At 47.5% G+C, this 16,301-nt stretch overlaps 1 protein-coding gene across 1 annotated transcript in view; it reads left to right on the forward strand.

Moving 5' to 3' along the window:
* Positions 1–16,301, forward strand: part of LOC120028864 (guanylate cyclase soluble subunit alpha-2-like) — a 51,758-nt gene that overhangs the window by 6,131 nt on the left and 29,326 nt on the right. The window contains exons 2-4 of the mRNA XM_038974116.1: positions 850–911; positions 2,118–2,245; positions 4,878–5,737. Coding sequence (XP_038830044.1) covers positions 850–911; positions 2,118–2,245; positions 4,878–5,737 — 1,050 coding nt within the window. The remainder of the gene's footprint in view (positions 1–849; positions 912–2,117; positions 2,246–4,877; positions 5,738–16,301) is intronic.

Raw genomic sequence — 16,301 nt, forward strand, 5'->3', positions numbered from 1 at the left:
TGACCCCAGATGCTGGTGTCCTGTACAGCAGGTTTCAGCAGAGGCCGTAGGATGACCCCAGATGCTGGTGTCCTGTACAGCAGGTTTCAGCAGAGGCCGTAGGATGACCCCAGATGCTGGTGTCCTGTACAGCAGGTTTCAGCAGAGGCCGTAGGATGATCACAGACTGACACAGTGTTCTTTTAGCGTTGCTACAGGATTGTATTAATGTTCATCATATTAACACCACTCTCTCTTACACACAAACACATGGCATGTACGCGGGCACACACACACACACACACACACACACACACACACACACACACACACACACACACACACACACACACACACACACACTGTCTCAGTCAGAGCCCACTGCAGAGGAATTTAGAGGTAAAACTGGATTTTGAATATTTAAAGCTTTCTGTATTATTTTTTTTTGTTGTTGATAGGAAAATATAGTTTTTTTGTGCGCCAGTTATACATTACTGGACCGTTTGTAAAGCGTTGTGATGTCAGCTTTAAATGCAGGCTGTTGAAATTATCTGTTTTTATATATAGGGCCCTGAGGTTTTAGTTACGACCAGGACAACAATGTTCTTATATTTGTCCTATTCCACACATGTACTAGTGTGTATTAATACGTATGTGTGAATTGGAAATGTGTTTTTTCATATCCCAAATCTCCCTGAGAAACCCTCGGAGAGCGAGGTCACGGCCAGGGTCTGACATTATCAACAATTAGGGTTAAGTCACTTGCTCAAGGGCACATCGCCAGACTTTCCCCCTTATTGTCTCAGGGTTTCGAACCAGTGACCTTTTGGTTACTGGCCCAGTAACATTTGTTTTCCCATCTTCTTTCAGACCCAGATGGTTCAACAGTCTTTACAGAGAACCTTAGAGTTCTACAGACAGAAAGAGATCAGGTAAGGACTGCTGTGCTGCGTGTGTGTGTGCACACGTGTGTTTGTGTGTGTGTGTATGCATCTGTGTATGCGTGTGTGTGTGTGTGTGTGTGTGTGTGTGTGTGTGCACACATGTGTGTGTATGCATCTGTGTATGCGTGTGTTTGTGTGTGTGTGCGCGTGTGTGTGTGTGTGTGTGTACGCGTGTATATGTGTACGTTTGTGTGTGTGTGTGCGCATGTGTGTGTGTATGCGTGTGTGTACGCGTATGTGTGTGTGTATGTGTGTGTGTATGTGTGTGTGTGAGTGTGTGTGTGTTTATGCATGTATGTGTGTGAGTGTATGCATGTGTGTGTGTATGCGTGTGTGTGTGTGTGTGTATGTGTGTGTCTGTGCCCTTGAGAATGGTGTACTAGCTGTAGCTATAGACCTTGGTAAGAGTGGATAAAGACTCTGTGAGTAATAATCTCTAGTAACATAGTGAGGTCACAAAAGAGCAAGGCCATTGTTCCTTTTCATCTAATTGTTATAATTGAGAAAAGCATGTAACTAATTTATCCGTTACGTAACATGTGTTTGTATTTTGTGTGAACATTGCTCTGTGTCCTTCTTTGAATTAGTAGAGTATTACTGTCTGTTTGTGTTGGTGTGAGTTTCTGTTCAATGCTCTGTGTGTGTGTGTGTGTGTGTGTGTGGGGGGGGGGGGGGGGGGGGGGGTGTTTGCTTAACTATACTTGAATAGTAAATGAATAACAATTTGACCAACTGGGGACATTTTGTTAGTCCCCACAAAATCCCCACAAGGTCAAATGCTATTTCTAGGGGGATTAGGGTTAAGGTTAGAATTAGTGCCACGGTTAGAATTAGGTTAGGGTTAGGAGGGTTAGTTTTAGGGTCAGGAGCTAGGGTTAGGTTTAGGGTGAAGGTTAGGTTTAAGGTTAGGGTAAGGGGTTAGGGAAAATAGGATTTTGAATGGGACTAAATTGTGTGTCCCCACAAGGTTAGCTGTAGAAGACCGTGTGTGTGTGCGTGTGTGTTTATGTGTGTGTGTGTGTAGGTGCTCTCTAGCCTGTTATATCATCTTTATGTCTCCATTCCGCACGTGTGTGTGTGTGTGTGTGTGTGTGTGTGTGTGTGTGTGTGTGTGTGTGTGTGTGTGTGTGTGTGTGTGTGTGTGTGTGTGTATGTGTGTGTGTGTGTGTGTGTGTGTGTGTGTGTGTGCCAAAGGTGCAGAGAGGATGGGAAGGAGGAAAAGAAAAGTGTTACTTTGGAGAAGTGTCCCTTTGTGGATCATTGTGGTTCTGGAGAAGAGGCGGACGTCTCTGGAATACTACAGTACATGGCTACTCTACAGGGTCAGTATCACTCTACCATGCGTGTGTGTGTGTGTGTGTGTGTGTGTGTGTGTGTGTGTGTGTGTGTGTGTGTGTGTGTGTGTGTGTGTGTGTGTGTGTGTGTGTGTGTGTGTGTGTGTGTTAGTGTGTGTGTGTGTTAGTGTGTGCGTATGTGTGTCATTTTGACTCCCCAAAAGTCCTGGAATTTCACCCCAAAAAATAAATTTGTGTGTGTGGAATGGGCGTGTGATTTATAATGCTTACTTGGTGCTTACACTAGAATGATTCTTCAGCTGGACTCTGCAACTAAAAGCAGCCTCTCCACATGCATGAACACAAACCCCTCTGGAACCCTACAGCTACCTTCTAATGAGGAGGAGACACATCTGGGTGGAGTTCTGACAAACACACACTTCACCTCTTTCTGCTTTTCTCTTTTGTCTCCTCCTTCCTCTCCCTTTCCTGGCTCTCCTATCTGTCACCCTCCCTCCCTCTTTCTCCTCCTCCCTCCATCCTTGTGCTGCAGTACTGATGGTCATTAGGTTAAAGCACAACCTGTTCCTCAGTGTACTCCTTCTCTGTACCTCTACCTCCCTCCCGACATCAATCTCTAGCTCCGTCCATCTCCCTCCACCTCTACCTCCCTCCCTCCATCTCTCTCTCTACCTCCATCCCTCTACCTCCCTCCCTCCCTCCATCTCTCTCTCTACCTCCATCCCTCCCTCCACCTCTACCTCCCTCCCTCCATCTCTCTCTACCTCCATCCCTCCCTCCACCTCTACCTCCCTCCCTCCATCTCTCTCTACCTCCATCCCTCCCTCCATCTCTCTCTACCTCCCTCCCTCCATCTCTCTCTACCTCCATCCCTCCCTCCATCTCTCTCTACCTCCATCCCTCCCTCCACCTCTACCTCCCTCCCTCCATCTCTCTCTACCTCCATCCCTCCCTCCACCTCTCCCTCCCTCCCTCCATCTCTCTCTGTACCTCGGTCCCTCTACCTTCCTCTCTCCATCTCTCTAATTCCCTCCGTACAGCTCTCTCTACCTTCCTCCCTCCATCTCTCTCTACCTCCCTCTACCTTCCTCTCTCCATTTCTCTATCTCCCTCTCTACAGCTCTCTCTACCTCCCTTCCTCCATCTCTCTACCTTCCTCTCTCCATTTCTCTATCTCTGTCACGTTTCTGACCTTATTTCCTTTATTTTCCTTTGTTTTGTCTTTAGTTAGTATGGTCAGGGCGTGAGTTGGGGTGGGCAGTCTATGTTCTGTGTTTCTATGTTTAGGTTTGTCATTTGGCCTGATATGGTTCTCAATCAGAGGCAGGTGTTTTTCATTGTCTCTGATTGGGAACCATATTTAGGTAGCCTGTTTTCACTGTTGGTTTGTGGGTGTTTGTGTGTCAGTGTCAGTGTCAGTGTGTCAGTGTTTGTGCCACACGGGACTGTTTTCGGTTAGATACTCTTTGTTATTTTGTATTGTGTCTTGTTCAGTTTGTTCTATTAAAACATGGACACTTACCACGCTGCGTCTTGGTCCGATCCCTGCTACACCAGACGAAGAGGAGGAAATCTGCCGTTACAATCTCCCTCCCTCCATCTCTCTCTACCTCCCTCTCTCCATATCTGTCTCAGCCGTGACATGCCTGTAAATGTCAGCATGCTCCTCACCATACCCTCATTACCTAACCCACCTGTGTGTGTGTGTGTGTGTGTGTGTGTGTGTGTGTGTGTGTGTGTGTGTGTGTGTGTGTGTGTGTGTGTGTGTGTGTGTGTGTGTGTGTGTGTGTGTGTGTGTGTGTGTGTGTGTGTGTGTTTTGTAGTTTTTTGTGTGTTGTCCAGCCTGTAGTGATCTCTCTGTTTGTTATGCATCAGGGTTGACTGATCAGTCAGACAAACAGCAGCTGTGTGTGTGTGTGTGTGTGTGTGTGTGTGTGTGTGTGTGTGTGTGTGTGTGTGTGTGTGTGTGTGTGTGTGTGTGTGTGTGTGTGTGTGTGTCTGTGTCTGTGTGTGTGTGTGTGTGTGTGTGTGTGTGATCTGGAGTCTAAAGCAGACTCCAGATCAGTGTTCTGCTCTGCCTCTCCTTCACAGTAAATAACTCCCCACAGCCTAGCCATGGCACTCCAGCTGTGTTTGTTTATTTTGAAGTTGTGTTGTCCTTACGTTGTCCTGATGTTGTGGTTGTGTTGTCCTTACGTTGTTCTGATGTTGTGGTTGTGTTGTCCTTACGTTGTCCTGATGTTGTGGTTGTGTTGTCCTTACGTTGTCCTGATGTTGTGGTTGTGTTGTCCTTACGTTGTCCTGATGTTGTGGTTGTGTTGTCCTTACGTTGTCCTGATGTTGTGGTTGTGTTGTCCTTACGTTGTCCTGATGTTGTGGTTGTGTTGTCCTTACGTTATCCTGATGTTGTGGTTGTGTTGTCCTTATGTTGTCCTGATGTTGTGGTTGTGTTGTCCTTACGTTGTCCTGATGTTCTGGTTGTGTTGTCCTTACGTTGTCCTGATGTTGTGGTTGTGTTGTCCTTACGTTGTCCTGATGTTGTGGTTGTGTTGTCCTTACGTTGTCCTGATGTTGTGGTTGTGTTGTCCTTGCATCGTCTTGATGTTGTGGTTGTGTTGTTCTTACATTGTCCTGAGGTTCTGTTTGCGCTGTGTTCTAGGTGTGCGGTTCTGTGAGCTGAGGGAGCGTTTCGGGGAGGAGTTCTTCGGTCTGTGTTTCGAGGAGAACGAGCGTGTTCTAAGAGCAGTGGGAGGGAACCTGCAGGACTTCTTTAACGGCTTTGACGCCATCTTAGAACACATCAGAACCTCGACCGGACGCCGCGCCTCTTCAGAGAGCCCCTCCTTTCAATGCAAAGACCCTCACCAGGAGGAGAGAGGAGGAGGGGAGAGGGTGGGAGGAAAGCTTCTCCTCCTCCACTGCTTTAACCCCGCCCCTGTCGTGGGATTGGCTATGCCTGGTCTGATTCGAGGTGTCGCACGCCGAATCTTCCACTCCCAAGTTGTGGTGAAGGAAGCCCCTCCCCTAGCGTCCTTGTCGCCCAATGAGGACGCAGCACACTCAGGAGGAGACTCCATCCCTACTCCCACCGCTTCTCCTTCCTCGTCTCCCTCACCCCCTTCATTGTCTGCCCCCGTCTCACTGTCCTTCCTCATCAGAGAAACCTTCCCCTCCTCTTCCTCCATCCCTCCCTCTGTCACCCTTCCATCAGAGACCTCCAAGCAGACCCTCCCGCCCCTCTCCCTCTCCCCCACTGACCTGCGCATCGGTCCGGCAACATTCTGCAGGGCCTTCCCCTTCCACCTGGTGCTGGGCCCCAGCATGGAGCTGCTGCAGCTAGGGGAAGGTCTGAGAAGGCAGGCACGGATCGAGCCTCACCGGACCCTCTCCTTCAGGGACTGCTTTGAGATTATCTCCCCCAGGATCCAGCCCACCTTCCAGGCCATACTGCTGCGCCTGGCCTCCCCCTTCACCATCCGCACCCGGCCAGACTGCTCCCAGTCAGGCACCAAGGAGAAGGTATTTATGTACTGTGTGTGTGTATGTACTGTGTGTGTGCGTGTGTTTGTGTGTATGTGTGCGTGTGTATTTGTGTGTGTGAGTGTGTGTGAAAGAGAGATGGTTTATGTCCATGAGTCTCAGTCTGCGTAGAAAATGAAAGCACAATTACATTGTGTCTGTGCAGGCGTGTGTGTGTCTGTGTGTGCGTGCGTGCATGTGTGTGTGTGTGTGTGTGCGTGCGTGTGTGTGTGTGTGTGTGTGTGTGGGTGTGTGCTTTCGTGCGTGTGTGCATGTGCGTGTGTGTGTGTGTGTGTGATTACGTGTGTGTGCGTGTGTGTGTGTGTGTGTGTGCGCGTGTGTGTGAGCGCATTAGAAAAAGAGGCAAAAATGACCCTGTTGTGTAATAACCTCTGAGCTGATCTGCAGTCTCCTCTGTCAACAAGCTAACACACTGCTCTCTCCATCTTCTTATTTCTCACCTATTTTTCTGTTCCAGTCTTCCTGCCTTTCTCTCCTCTATTAGTTCTGTTCGTCTGGGTTACAGCTTTAAAAGTCTGTGTTGTTACTCATTTCTTCTAGGATTTGTCCGTCCTTTTCTACCGGTCTATTTCTGTAGGTTAGTTGTCCTCTGGGGGCCTATCTGTCCCAGCTGAACTCATTTGAATGCTTTTAACTGACTGTGTTCAGGAAGTCTTTTCAGGTCATGTTTCTGTCGTCTATGGACAGTAACACCGTGTTAGCCATACATCAGCTAGTGATATAAGTCGGAAATGTAGATATTTTTGATTGCAATAAGTTGAAAATATACCGTAAGGTCTGCTGCTTTGCAGAACGAACCATCTTTCCAAGCTACTGTTTTTTTACCATACGTTGAGTTCAAAGTATCAGGGAGTCTAGTAAACTATATTCACTATATCAATTCATGATTGCTGTATGATACATCTGCACAATATAAGCTTATTTTGAGATTACCAACTCAAATGTACACGATTTAGTAGTTGTGTGTGTGTGTGTGTGTTGCTGTTTTGTACAGGGGTTTTAATTGGATAATTGTGGCGTTGCAGTGGGGTTCAGAGGGAGGCTGTTGACAGACTAATGCCAACCAGGGCTTACTGTGGTAATCTAGACAGATGATTATGAAATAGACCAGTTTATGTTTTCATATGAAAGAGCGTTACCCTGCTGGCCTGCTCCATTATTATAGACCTCCCACACAAAACACCATCTTAACACACACACATGGCCATATGCACGCACACACAACTACACACACACACACACACACATGCCATGTTATATTCTTCTATCCTTGTGGGAATCTATAATTAATTTTCATTCAAAATCCATTCAAAATCATAATTTCCATTCAAAATCCATTCAAAATCATAACTTCCATTCAAAATCCTTTAAAAATCATAATTTCCAATCAAAATCTATTTGAAATTGTAACCCTAACCCTAATTGTAACCCTAACCCTTAACCTAAACCCAAATGTTAAATAAGCCTTTGTCCTCATGGGGACGTGGGAAATGTCCCCACGAGGGAGAATGTTCCTTGTCTTACTATCCTTGTGGGGACTTTGGGGGATTTTAGGTCCCTACAAGGATAGAAGAACCAACCCACACACACCAATCTAAACCTTCATTCTAACCCTAAAATAGCCTTTGTCCTCATGGGGACCTGGGACATTTCCTGGGATTTCCAGTACCCACCAGGATAGGAACACACACACACACACACACACACACACACACACACACACACACACACACACACACACACACACACACACACACACACACACACACACACATACACACACACACACACACACACACACACACACACACACACACACACACACACACACAGTATTGTACAGCTAACCTTATGGGGACACACAATCCAGTCCCATTCAAAATCCTATTTTCCCTAACCTAAACCTAACCCCTAACTCTTACCCTAACCTTAACCCTATCCCATTCAAAATCCTATTTTCCCTAACCCCTAACCTAAACCTAACCCTAACCTGTACTCTTACCCTAACCTTAACCCAAAAACCTAACCCTAAACCTAACCTTAGCTCGTAACCCTAACCCCTAAAACTAACCCTAGCTCCTAACCCTAAACCTAATTCTAAACCTAACACTGATTCTAACCTTAACCCTAAACTCCTTAGAAATAGCATTTGACCTCCTGGGGATTTTGTGGGGACTAACAAAATGTCCCCAGTTGGTCAAATTTATGTTCATTTACTATTCTTGTTAAACACGTCCACACACACACACACACACACAGACTAAGACACACACAGAGACACACACACACCACAGTACCAGGACCTCATCTCCACAGTCAGAACTCAAGCACCACTACATCTCTCTATCATCCTCTCTCCCGCTCACTCCCTCGCTTTTATCTTTCTCTCCTCACTCCCACTCTGCTCGCTCTCTCTCACAGGGTTCCTCTTCTTAGCTCTCCTTTCCTATCTCTGAGAATAGAATATTAGTCCCCTGTTTTAGAGGGCCTTAGTTGGACCTGGATTTGTCCGTTTTAGCTTGGTTGGGCACCTTTCTCTCACACACACGCACGCACGCACGCACGCACACACGCACGCACGCACGCACACACGCACGCACGCACACACTCACGGAAATACACAGTTATTGCAGATGAAATGGGTATCTGTGCGTCACCCAGGTCTCTCTGTCAGCAGTGGTTGGGTAACCACAGTGATGAATCAGAAAGCAGTGTGACGTGTAGAGCAGGTCTGGCTGAGTGAGTGGAAACAAACCTCAGTTTGAATAACACAACAACCTGCCTTTCAACTAGCTCACACAGTTTCATGTCAGAATTAGACGTTCATCCATGTTTCTCAAATGTCAAATTTCGAAGTGTTTAAGGTTAAGGTTAGGCATTCACTCTGAATGGTTAAGGAAAAGGTTTGGGATAGGCTTAAAACTAAAAAAATATATAAAAAAACACTTTCTATCGCTGTATTTGAACTTGCCAATCCCGATCCACAATGCCCTAGCAAAACCGAAACCTACTTGAAGTTAACAGCGTTAACAGATGGTGAACTCGCCCAGTCGCCCAGTGTTTATCCCAGAAAACACAGTGCCATAATGTTAATAGGTGAAAGGAGGCATAAATTGTTGACGTAATTCTAATCCAAACCGAACCCCAAGTAAGTCATGACACAGTCACTTACCAAACTCAGTTTAGGACAAGACTTACTTTATGGGGCGGCAGGCAGCCTAGTAGTTGTCAGCTCCTGGATCGAATCCCAGAGCTGACAAGGTAAAAAAAAGAAATGTGTCATTCTGCCCCTGAACAAGGCAGTTAACCCACTGTTCCCCGGGAGCCCGTCATTGTACGTAAGAATTTGTTCTTAACTGACTTGCCTAGTTAAAATGATTTATTTAACCAGGTAGGCTAGTTGGTTACACATAACCGACATTGACCTGTTTACACTTTGTGGTTAATTTTGACACGACAAATAATGTTTTTGTCGCATATCACTGACACAGGGGCCGTTTAAAACCAAAGAAGTTGGTTCTAAGGGGCAGTTGACCTTTAATAGTCATAGCAGGGACAGTGATGTATGCAACAGTAAGACACATTAAGCGTCATTAGGGACAGTGATGTATGCAACAGTAAGACACATTAAGAGTCATTATGGACAGTAATGTATGCAACAATATGCAACTTTCCACATCAAGTAACTCATGAAATAATGCAAATACACCTTATGGAACAGCGGGGACAGTGAAGAGACACACACAGGCACAGACACACACATATGATAACATAAGCATTATATACACACATTGATTTTGCGTTGTAGATATGTCATAGTATAGTAGCAATCAATCAATCAAATGTATTTATGAAGCCATGTTTACATCAGCTGATATCTCAAAGTGCTGTACAGAAACCCAGCCTAAAACCTCAAACACCAAGTAATGCAGATGTAGAAGCATGGTGGCTAGGAAAAACTCCCTAGAAAGGCAGAAACCTAGAGAGGAACCAGGCTTTGAGGGGTGTCCAGTCCTCTTCTGGCTGTGCCGGGTGGAGATTATAACAGTACATGGCCATTAAGGCCAGATTGTTCTACAAGATATTCAAATGTTCATAGATGACCAGCAGGGTCAAATAATAATTACAGTGGTTTGTAACGGATTTCCTCCTCCTCTTCATCCGAAGAGGAGGAGCAGGGATTCGACCAAAACGCAGCGTTGTCATAGGACATAATGAATTTATTGAACAAGACAAAAACGAACTATACTTGAATAACTAACAAAATAACAAACGACGTAGACAGACCTGGACATGCGAACTTACATACAACGAAGAACTCACGAACAGGAAAATGACTACACAAAAGAACGAACGTACAAACAAACCGAGACAGTCCCGTGTGGCGCGACAAACACAGACACAGGAGACAACCACCCACAACAAACAATGTGAAAACATCTACCTTAATATGGCTCTCAATCAGAGGAAATGAAAACCACCTGCCTCTAATTGAGAACCATATCAGGTCACCCTTTAACAAACATAGAAACACATAACATAGACTACCCACCCAAACTCACGCCCTGACCGTCAAACACATACAAAATAACAGAAAACCGGTCAGGAACGTGACATAACCCCCCCCTCAAGGTGCGTACTCCGAACGCACCACCAAAAGTCTAGGGGAGGGTCTGGGTGGGCGTCTGACCACGGGGGTGGCTCAGGCTCTGGGCGAGGTCCCCACCCCACCATAGTCAATCCCAGCTTACGTCTCCCCCTTAGAATGACCACCCTCATATTACACCCACTTAATTTAAAGGGTAACCTTAAGATAAGGGGCAGCACCGGGACAAGGGGCAGCACCGGGATAAGGTAGCTCAGGACAGAGAGATAGCTCAGGACAGAGAGGTAGGTCAGGATAGAGAGGTAGCTCAGGATAGAGGGGCAACTCCGGACTGAAGGGCAGCTCCGGACAGAGAGACAGCTCTGGACTGAGGGGCAGTTCTGGATAAATAGCAGCTCTGGGCTGAGGGACAGCTCATGGCTGGCTGACGGCTCTGGACGCTCATGGCTGGCTGACGGCTCTGGACGCTCATGGCTGGCTGACGGCTCTGGACGCTCATGGCTGGCTGACGGCTCTGGACGCTCATGGCTGGCTGACGGCTCTGGACGCTCATGGCTGGCTGACGGCTCTGGCAGATCCTGTCTGGTTGGCGGCTCTGGCAGATCCTGTGTGGTTGGCGGCTCTGGCAGATCCTGTCTGGTTGGTGGCTCTGGCAGATCCTGTCTGGTTGGCGGCTCTGGCAGATCCTGTCTGGTTGGCGGCTCTGGCAGATCCTGTCTGGTTGGCGGCTCTGGCAGATCCTGTCTGGTTGGCGGCTCTGGCAGATCCTGACTGACGAATGGCTCTAGCGGCTCCTGACTGACTAACGGCTCTGACGGCTCGGGACAGACGGGCGGCTCTAATGGCTCGGGACAGACGGATGGCTCAGACGGCACTGGGCAGACGGATGGCTCAGATGGCGCTGGGCAGACGGATGGCTCAGATGGCGCTGGGGAGACGGATGGCTCAGATGGCGCTGGGGAGACGGATGGCTCAGATGGCGCTGGGGAGACGGATGGCTCAGATGGCGCTGGGGAGACGGATGGCTCAGATGGCGCTGGGGAGACGGATGGCTCAGATGGCACTGGGGAGACGGATGGCTCAGATGGCCGGATGAGGCGCACTGTAGGCCTGGTGCGTGGTGCCGGAACTGGAGGCACCGGGCTAAGGACACGCACCTTCAGGCTAGTGCGGGGAGCAGGGACAGGGCACACTGGACTCTCAAAACGCACTATGGACCTGGTGCGTGGTACCGGCACTGGTGGCACCGGCCTGAGGGCACGCACATCAGGACGAGTACGGGGAGAAGGAACAGTGTGTACAGGGCTCTGGAGACGCACAGGTGGCTTAGTGCGTGGTGCCGGAACTGGAGGCACTGGGCTGGAGACACGCACCATAGGGAGAGTGCGTGGAGGAGGAACAGGGCTCTGGAAACGCACTGGAAGCCTGGTGCGTGGAGTAGGCACTGGTGGTACTGGGCTGGGGCGGGGAGGTGGCGCCGGAAATACCGGACCGTGCAGGCGTACTGGCTCCCTTGAGCACTGAGCCTGCCCAACCTTACCTGATTGAATGCTCCCCGTCGCCCGCCCAGTGCGGGGAGGTGGAATAACCCGCACCGGGCTATGTAGGCGAACCGGGGACACCATGCGTAAGGCTGGTGCCATGTAAGCCGGCCCGAGGAGACGCACTGGTGGCCAGATGTGTAGAGCCGGCTTCATGGCACTTGGCTCAATGCTCAATCTAGCCCTACCAGTGCGGGGAGGTGGAATAACCCGCACCGGGCTATGAACACGTACAGGAGACACCGTGCGCTCTACTGCGTAACACGGTGTCTGCCCGTACTCCCGCTCTCCACGGTTAGCCTGGGAAGTGGGCGCAGGTCTCCTACCTGCCCTTGGCCCACTACCTCTTAGCCCCCCCCCCCAAGAAATGTTTGGGGTTTCTTCGCGGGCTTCCAGCCACGTCTCCTTGCTGCCTCCTCATACCACCGCTCCTGGGCTCTCGCTGCTTCCATCTCCTCACGAGCGCGGCGATATTCCCCAATATGAGCCCAGTGTCCTTTTCCCTCCAATACTTCTTCCCATGTCCAGGATTCCTGTTTCGTATTCCACTGCTCGCAGTCCCGCTGCTTGGTCCTGGTTCGGTGGGTGGTTCTGTAACGGATTTCCTCCTCCTCTTCATCCGAAGAGGAGGAGCAGGGATTCGACCAAAACGCAGCGTTGTCATAGGACATAATGAATTTATTGAACAAGACAAAAACGAACTATACTTGAATAACTAACAAAATAACAAACGAAGTAGACAGACCTGGACATGCGAACTTACATACAACGAAGAACTCACGAACAGGAAAATGACTACACAAAAGAACGAACGTACAAACAAACCGAGACAGTCCCGTGTGGCGCGACAAACACAGACACAGGAGACAACCACCCACAACAAACAATGTGAAAACACCTACCTTAATATGGCTCTCAATCAGAGGAAATGAAAACCACCTGCCTATAATTGAGAACCATATCAGGTCACCCTTTAACAAACATAGAAACACATAACATAGACTACCCACCCAAACTCACGCCCTGACCGTCAAACACATACAAAATAACAGAAAACCGGTCAGGAACGTGACATGGTTGTAGAGGGTGCAACAGGTCAGCATCTCAGGAGTAAATGTCAGTTGGCTTTTCATAGCCGGGCATTCAGAGGTCGAAATAGCATGTGCGGTAGAGAGAGAGAGTTGAAAACAGCAGGTCTGGGACAAGGTAGCACGTCCGGTGAACAGGTCAGATTTCCATAACCGCAGGCAGAAGAGTTGAAACTGGAACAGCAGCATGACCAGGTGGACTGGGGACAGCAAGGAGTCATCAGCCCAGGTAGTCCTGAGACATGGTCCTAGGGCTCAGGTCTTCTGGGAGGAGAGTGAGAGAGGGAGAGAGAGAATTAGAGGGAGCATACTTAAATTTACACAGGACACCGGAATAAGATGCGGAGAGTAACAAGAGATATAACAGACTGACCCTAGCCTCCCGGCACATAGACTATTGCAGCATAGATACTGGAGGCTGAGACACGGGGGGTTGGGAGACACTGTGGCCCCTTATGACGATACCCCCGGACAGGGCCAACCAGGCAGTATATAACACCACCCACTTTTCAAACGCACAGCCCCCACACTACCAGAGGGATATCAACAGACCACCAACCTACTACCCTGAGACAAGGGTGAGTATAGCCCACGAAGATATCCTCCACCACGCGAGCCAGAAAGGGCGACAAAACGGACAGGAAGATCATGTCAGTGACTCAACCAACTCAAGTGACGCACCCCTCCTAGGGACGGCATGGAAGAGCACCAGTAAGTCAGTGACTCAGCCCCCGTAATAGGGTCAGAGGGATAGAATTCCAATGGCGAGAGGGGAACCGGCCAGGGCAGTTCGTCGCTCCAGTGCCTTTCCGTTCACCTTCGCACCCCTGGGCCAGACTACACTCTATCATAGGACCTACTGATGATTTGAGTCTTCAGTAAAGACTTAAAGGTCTCTCACATGGATAGGCAGACCATTCCATAAAAATTTGCTCTATAGGAGAAAGCCCTGACTCCAGCTGTTTGCTTATAAATTCTAGGGACAGTAAGGAGGCCTGTGTATAGTGACCGTAGCGTATGTGTAGTTATGTACGGCAGGACCAAATCGGAGAGATAGGTAGAAGCAAGCCCATGTAATTCTTTGTAGGTTAGCAGTAAAACCTTGAAATCAGCCCTTGCCTTAACAGGAAGCCAGTGTAGGGAGGCTAGCACTGGAGTAATATGATCACATTTTTGATTCTAGTCAAGATTCTAGCAGCCGTGTTTAGCACTAACTGAAGTTTATTTAGTGCTTTATCTGGGTAACCGGAGAGTAGAGCATTTCAGTAGTCTAATCTAGAAGTGATAAAAGCATGGATTAGCTTTTCTGCATCCTTTTTGTAAAAAAAGCTTCTGATTATTGCAATGTTACGAAGATGGAAAAAAGCTGTCCTTGAAATATTCTTGATATGTTTGTCAAAAGAGAGATCAGGGACCAGAGTAATGCCGAGGTCCTTCACAGTTTGATTTGAGACGACTGTACAACCATCAAGATTCATTCTCAGATCCAACAGAAGATCTCATTATTTCTTGGGACCTAGAACTAGCATCTCTGTTTTGTCTGTTTTAAAGTAAAAATGTGCTGCCATCCACTTCCTTATGTCTGAAACACAGGCTTCCAGGGTAGGCAATTTTTGGGCTTCACCGTGTTTCATCGAAATCTACAGCTGTGTGTTGTCCGCTTGGCAATTAAAGTTAACATTGTGTTTCCGAATGACATCACCAAGAGTTTAAATATAAAGTGAAAACAATAGTGGTCCTAAAACGAAAACTTGAGGAACACAGGAAATTACAATTGATTTGTCAGAGGACAAACCATTCGCAGAGATGAACTGATATCTTTCCGACAGGCAAGAACTTGTCCATGTAGACCAATTAAGGTTTCCAATCTCTCCAAAAGAATGTGGTGATCGATGGTATCAAAAGCAGCACTAAGGTCTAAGAGCACGAGAACAGATGCAGAGCCTTGGTCTGACGCCATTAACAGGTAATTTACCACCTTCACGAGTGGAGTCTCAGTGCTATGATGGGGTCTAAAACCAGACTCAAGCGTTTCGTATACATTATTTGTCTTCAGGAAGGCAGTGAGCTGCTGCACAACTTTAAAAAAAATTGAGAGGAATGGGAGATTCGATATAAGATGATAGTTTTTTATATTTTCTGGGTCACGGTTTGGCATTTTCAATAGAGGCTTTATTACTGCCACTTTTAGTGAGTTTGGTACACATCCGGTGGATAGGGAGCTGTTTATTATGTTCGACATAGGAGGGCCAAGCACAGGAAGTAGCTCTTTCAATAGTTTAGTAGGAATGGGGTCCATTATGCAGCTTGAAGGTTTGAAGGCCATGGCTATCTTCATGAATGTGTCAAGAGTTATAGGATTAAAAAACTTGACTGTTTCCATCGATCCTAGGTCCTGGCAGTTTTGTGCAGACTCAGGACAGCTGAACTTTGGAGAAATACGCATATTCAAAAAGGAGTCCGTAATTTTCTTTCTAATGATCATGATCTTTTCATCGAAGAAGTTCATGAATTCATCACTGCTGAAGTGAAAGGCATCCTCTCTTGGGAAATACTGCTTTTTAGTTAGCTTTGCGACAGTATCGAATATACATTTTGGATTGTTCTTATTCTCCTCAATTAGATTGAAAAAATAGGATGATCGAGTAGCAGTGAGGCTCTTTGATATTGCATGGTGCTTTCTTTCCAAGCTAGTAGGAAGACTTTCAGTTTGGTGGAGCGCCATTTCCGTTCCAATTTTCTGGAAGCTTGCTTCAGGGCTCGGGTATTTTCTGTATACCAGGGAGCTAGTTTCTTGTGACAAATGTTTTTTTGTTTTTAGGGATGCGTCTGCATCTAGTGTATTACGTAAGGTTAAATTTAGATCCTCAGATTTTTGTACTCTGACATCCTTGGGAAGGTGGAGGGAGTCTGGATGGGCATCTAGGAATGTTTGGGTTGTCCGAGAATTTATAGCACAGCTTTTGATGATCCTTGGTTGGGGTCTTAGCAGATTATTTGTTGCCATTGCAAACGTAATAAGATGGTGGTCCGATAGTCCAGGATTATGAGGAAAAACATTTAGACAAAACTTGTGGCAATGAGTAGGTCCGGAGACATGTTAGACAAAACCCACTGAGTCGATGATGGCTCCAAAGGCCTTTTGGAGTGAGTCTGTGCACTTTTCCGTGTGAATATTAAAGTCACCAAAAATATGAATATTATCTGCCATGACTACAAGGTCCGATAGGAATTCAGGGAACTCAGTGAGGAACTCTGTATTCGGCCCAGGAGGCCTGTAAACAGTAGATATTAAACGTGATCGAGTG

Source organism: Salvelinus namaycush, chromosome 34 (assembly GCF_016432855.1).
Source record: "Salvelinus namaycush isolate Seneca chromosome 34, SaNama_1.0, whole genome shotgun sequence".
Classification (NCBI taxonomy): Eukaryota; Metazoa; Chordata; class Actinopteri; order Salmoniformes; family Salmonidae; genus Salvelinus; species Salvelinus namaycush.